Source organism: Echinops telfairi, unplaced genomic scaffold, assembly GCF_000313985.2.
Source record: "Echinops telfairi isolate 266 unplaced genomic scaffold, ASM31398v2 ScPeMD7_2573;HRSCAF=3158, whole genome shotgun sequence".
Taxonomy (NCBI): Eukaryota; Metazoa; Chordata; class Mammalia; order Afrosoricida; family Tenrecidae; genus Echinops; species Echinops telfairi.
Window position 1 is genome coordinate 6,883,198 of NW_022106471.1, and position 5,591 is coordinate 6,888,788.

Here is a 5,591-nt window from a genome sequence, read left to right on the forward strand (position 1 = left end):
TCATCCGTCGTTACAGCCACTGCGTCACTCCATCTCATCCGTCGTTACAGCCACTGCGTCACTCCATCTCATCCGTCGTTACAGCCACTGCGTCAATCCATCTCATCCGTCGTTACAGCCACTGTGTCATTCCATCTCATCCGTCGTTACAGCCACTGTGTCATTCCATCTCATTCGTCGTTACAGCCACTGTGTCAATCCATCTCATTCATTGTTACAGCCACTGCGTCACTCCATCTCATTCATTGTTACAGCCACTGTGTCAATCCATCTCATTCATTGTTACAGCCACTGTGTCATTACATCTCTTTCAGGGTTTTCCTCTTTTTCACTGACCCAAGCATGATGTCCTTTTCCAAGGACTGGTCTTCCCTGTTAAGATGTCCAAAGTATGTGAGAGGAAGTCTCAGTATTCGAGAGTCTAAGGAGCATTCTGGCTGTACAGAGATTTGTTTGTTCGTCTATGGTAGATTTAAAATTCTTTTCCAACATCATAACTCCAATGCATCACTTCTTCGTTCTCCCTTATTCATTGTCCAATTTTCTTATGCATATGAGGCAATTGAAAAAAGATCATGGCTTGGGGCAAGCTCATCTTAGGCTTCAAAGTGACATCTTTGCTCTTTAACACCTTAAACAAATCTGGGCGAACAGATTGGCTCTATGCATTGCTTGATTTATTGAATGCTGCTTCCATGAGCATTGATTGTGGGTTCAGGTACAGTGAAATCCTTAACAACTTCCATCTTTTCTCTGTTTATCACGGCCCAGTTGTGAGGACTTTTGTTTTCTGTGCTTCGAGTTGCAGTCCATACTGAAGGCTGCAGTTCTTCATCTTTAACAGCCAGTGCTTCAGGTCATCCTCACTTTCAACAAGCAAAGTTGTGTCATCTGCACAGCACAGGCTGTTAATAAGCCTTTTTCTTGTCCTGATGCCTCATTGTTCTTGAGAATGACGTGGATTGGTCTCACATGCTTTGGACATATAATCAGGAGAGACCAGTCCTTGGAAAAGGACATCAGGCTTGGTCAACTTCTACATAGAGTCCATCTTCTCAAATATTTTTGCTCAACCTACAGGTTGAATACGTACAGTGAAAGGATAAAACCCTGATGCACACTGTGATAGGTAGGTTTATTGTGCCAACCTGGTCAATAAACACATGTGGGATTAATAAGGTTGCAGTTCAATTGAAGGGCAAAGAGCTAAATGGCTCAATGAGCCTTGCCTTTCTGTCTCTTGCTCTCTGATGACCCGACCAGTGTGTGGCTGCCTTAGCTAGTTCTCTGCCTCAACTTGCAAGTTACACTACCCGTGGGACACACAACCCATGGACCGTGTCGCTATAGTTTGAGGTTCCTTCAAGACCTGATTTGCCACACTGCTGATTTATACATCACTTGATCTGGGGACTGTTGGACCCTGTCATCTGGCTGACTGTTGGTGACCTGCTCTGCTGTTTGCTGCCTGTGGCCAGATTGCCTGTATTTCTCTACAGAAGACTCAGCTGTCTGCTTCCTTGACTTGCACCCAGCAGCCCTCGTGAGTTGAGGGACTGCTAGTATGTTAATTGTCTCATGGAAGTGAGTTGAACTGAACTCTCTGTACTGCTCTGTGGACTAAACACACACACACACACACACACACACACACATATATATATAAATAAAATAAGTGTCTTAGTTTTGTTTTTCTAGAGAACTCTGTCTAACACACACATCCTTCCTGATTTTATTCTGTTTGAAAGACTGACCCTTGGTCATGTACAGGTTTCATATGAGCATAATGAAATGTTGTGGAAATCCCATTCACTTGACAGTAACTATTTTCTGAGATAGAAATTTCATAGGTAAGAATAAGAAAACATAACATTTTTGAATTCCCACATTTCAACATCGTTGATTTGCGTTGGGACAAGGTGTGGGTGTCTCCTGCCTGGATGGATAGTTACTTTTGCTTTCCATGAAATGCTCAGAAAAATGTCAGGACATTCCTTCTCTAATTGTCTGTCAGTGTACACTGTAATAAAACTGCTGATTTAAAAGAACAGGCAATACCTCTGCTTTGTTTTACTAGTGATGTTTTTGCATCTGTTGCCCCTTTATTTAACGGATGCCCATGCTGGCCTCAGATTCTGCTGTTAGTTAACCACAGCCCGATAGAATCCATCTGGTTTGTTGCACTCTAGAGATCACCACAAAGGCAAAGAAACCAAACAATTTGACTGACATGAGGGCGTGGCAGGGCAAATCTTTATAAATATTTATGATGTTGCTGTTCATCCAGTTCATCCTAACAGTCTACTGTATCAGAACATTTCTGTTACATCAATAAAGATTTTGTAGTGATAAAATAAAAAGCTATAAAAAAAAAAAGAGTGGATGGGGTGAGGCCTCCCAAAGAAATTCTTAGAGGACCAGAGAATGAGCAGATAAATTGTCATAACGGAAAAAAAGATGCCTCAGTGGAACTTTCTCGGCCCTTTTCTCACTGATGCAGTTTCCCATTTTCGTAAAACTTCTTCATAATAAGCCTCCATGAGCATCCCATGTCCTCTGAGAAAATGTACCAAAATTATCCCCCTGGGAAGCCAAAAAAAAAAAAACGTTGCCAGAACCTTCTGAGCTGATCGCTCAGCCTTGCATGTAAGGGGCCCAGCAGACCCCCGTAGAAATCCCTGTTTTGACTGTGCCAAACAGTCTTGATTACTGTGTAGGTGATTAAAATCAATAAATAAATCTATTTAGTTGAATTTCGATCAATTTAAATGACATCAGAGAATGTCATTTCTTGTTGACTAACTTAACACAATGAAACTACCCCATGTGCTACTTCAAAGCCTAATATCTACAAGCAGAGTTCAATGCTTCTCAGAGTTAAACATTTTCCTTTACAAACTCTCCCATGGTAGCTGTTCCATTGTCTACCTATGTCTTTTTATTTTTTATACTCCTGAGGCACCATGGGGAGCCAAACCGTCTGATTCTTTGCCAAAGATGTAATGTTTCCCCTTTTACCTGTTTTCTATTAATGTTAACCATTCTCTCTCCTTCTATGTAAGCCCCTGTCCAAGGTAAAGGGGCATCAGTTGGGGGAGGCACTCTGTAACGTTCTCTATATGGGGAGGCCAAAAGAGTCCCCCACTACCTAATCTGAATGGAATCCAGGGCTTTTCGGTGGGTTTCATTTTCTCCTCTGACCTCAACTTTGGGGTTTCTTCCTCACTCAATTCCCACGTATCCCCCTCAGAATTCCCAAAGATGTCTCGCTGTCTAAGCCTCTCCAATGCCTCAGTTAAGGAAAGCCCTGTCATATAGAAGCAAGTTTTAGATTTGGTTTCATTCGTACTTCTCAAGACTGCCCTCGCATCCGCTCCAGGTGCGGTAAACATGACACTGCAGAAAATTCTCAAGAATGGATTTGACAACAGCAAATATTTGAGGGATGTTGGAAACCCTCGCTGGGAAGCTCTGCTCTGCAGAAGCTTCTTCCACCAGGCTGTAGCTTTGCTAGACAGCATGGCTGGATGGCTCCCAACATCTCCCCCTTTTTTATTATTTTTCAAATGAAGCCTTTGGATTTCTGCCTGCACCGAGCGTAAACTGCGGAAGATGACTGGAAGAAAGAGAACAAGAAGAAGTATTATCAAAGTTGCAGCTCCCAGATTAGAAAAATTGAGAACCAGGACTTTCCTGCAACATATCCAGTTATTTTTTCTAGCAAAGATTTGGCCATTTCTGAAGCTGGTAGTACAGAGGTTCCAGAGTGACTGATGGCTGTTATACTGGCGTGTAAAGAGGCTAAGTCTAAAGAAATGTCTGAATGGTTCCATACTCCCAAAACATGATTCTTCACCTTTCCCATGGACTTCTGATTCACTGTAAATCAAAGGAGTGGCACAGACCCATTGAAACTGCGAGTGACATCTAATCATCGTTCTAGTTTTTAAAACTCAAATCTGATCACCCATCCATCCTACTCCTCTTCTTTTTTTTTTTTTTTTTTTACTCTTAAGGCATTATTTATTTATTAAATGTTCTCTGCCAAGATTTCACATTAGCTTACAATTCAATTCAGTCTGTATTTCCCCGCTGACACCGTCTCCAGCAAGCGCACAGTGAGCCCTGGGGTGAACCTCTGCTCTCTGGGTGAGCCACCTAGATGTTAATACTGCTCTGCTACAAGGTAGAAAGCTCCTAACTCAAACGCATGGAAAGAAGAGTGAGGCTTCTGCAAAGTGCACTTGAAGAGGAGGTGCTTTCTGCTTAGGAAAAGAAACCAGGGAGTCCTCTAAGGATCATAAAAGGGAGTATTTTACAGTGAAGCACATGATTTGGGTGAAGAATTCGGATGGTGCTCTGCTGGTCCAGGCTGCTAATACTCTTCTTGCTCCTGCGGGCCCCCTTCATCTGGTATCACAAAGCCTTCATCTGTGGCGTAGAGAATGTCCACAATCCTCTGCAGCACGGGGTCGTTTTCCCCCTCGTTCTCCTGGCAGATCAACTCAATGTTCCTCAGCTTCCCAAAGTAGAAATCTCTCTCCTTCTCCAGATCTTCAACGGTGAGCTTCAGCACACGTTGACCTGCTGCATCAATTCGGCTGCCTCGTCATCCCCGTTGCCCACACCTGGGCTCTTCCTCGCCACGCCCGGGCCAGTCTTAGGAGGAGCAGCAGTTCTCTGTGTTGCAATGGGCCTCTGTGGGGCTGCACTGCTAGTGCTCAGAGGTTTCTTCGGTTTATTCAGAGCCGGAGCCACAAGCGAAGGGGCCACCGCCGTCTCCTGACCTTGTCTGGCAGCTACAGGGTCATAGTCTTTGCCATCGTAGTTTGCATCAAAAAACTTCTTGAACCACTGAACAAATTCAAAATTGTCCTGAAACTTCCCTTTTACTAATTTGTCCACGGGAATGATTTTGTCAACACCCATCCTTTTAAAACCTGCCTGCAGTATTTTGAAGTTCTGAATGTATTCGTGTTCTAGCTTAGCTTGGAATTTCACTTTCTTCAAGGCAATGGAGCCCGGAAACAGCATGTCCATAAATTGACAATAAGCAGCCCCTGAGCACAACTGTTCCATCTTTGTCAGATTCAACTGCAGGGACTCATTGATCCAAGCCAACATGTCATGTCGACTCAGGTTATCGCCGGTGACTGACGTCGAGTATACATTCACTGCCATCTTCAGCTCTCAACTGAACCTCGCCCAGTGCCCGTACCCGGCTCCGGTTCCGTCTTCGTCTCGTTCAAACTGCCCTGCCCCGCCCGCGCAATGACCTCACACGCACGCCCTGTCCCTACTGCCTCTTCTAAGGCACTAACTCGTGTGTCAAGATTTTGATCAATTTTTGCTTGTGTCATTAAAGCCATGGTAACACTTTTGGCAAATTCATTAACATGTTCAGCAGTATGTACTTCTTGGACCAAAGCTACAGTAGAGGCGGTCAAGGAATCTATAATAGCAAATAATGCTACAATACCTAAAGTTAAAGAGGCAACAAATCTTCTTTTACTTTGCAAAATATCTGACATTAACTGTAAGGCATGTAGTCCCATATCATCATACCAAGGGGTATCCAGTTTTAAAGGCAA

General features: G+C 43.6%; 1 protein-coding gene across 1 annotated transcript; it reads right to left on the bottom strand.

Annotated features, from left to right (window-relative positions):
• Positions 1 to 4,095: 4,095 nt before the first annotated feature.
• LOC101664262 (microtubule-associated protein RP/EB family member 1-like) lies at positions 4,096 to 5,189 on the bottom strand. The gene is given in 2 exon segments (XM_045294180.1): positions 4,096 to 4,576; positions 4,579 to 5,189. Coding segments are annotated over 2 exon segments (804 nt in total). The 5' UTR covers positions 5,182 to 5,189; the 3' UTR covers positions 4,096 to 4,375.
• Positions 5,190 to 5,591: the final 402 nt, after the last annotated feature.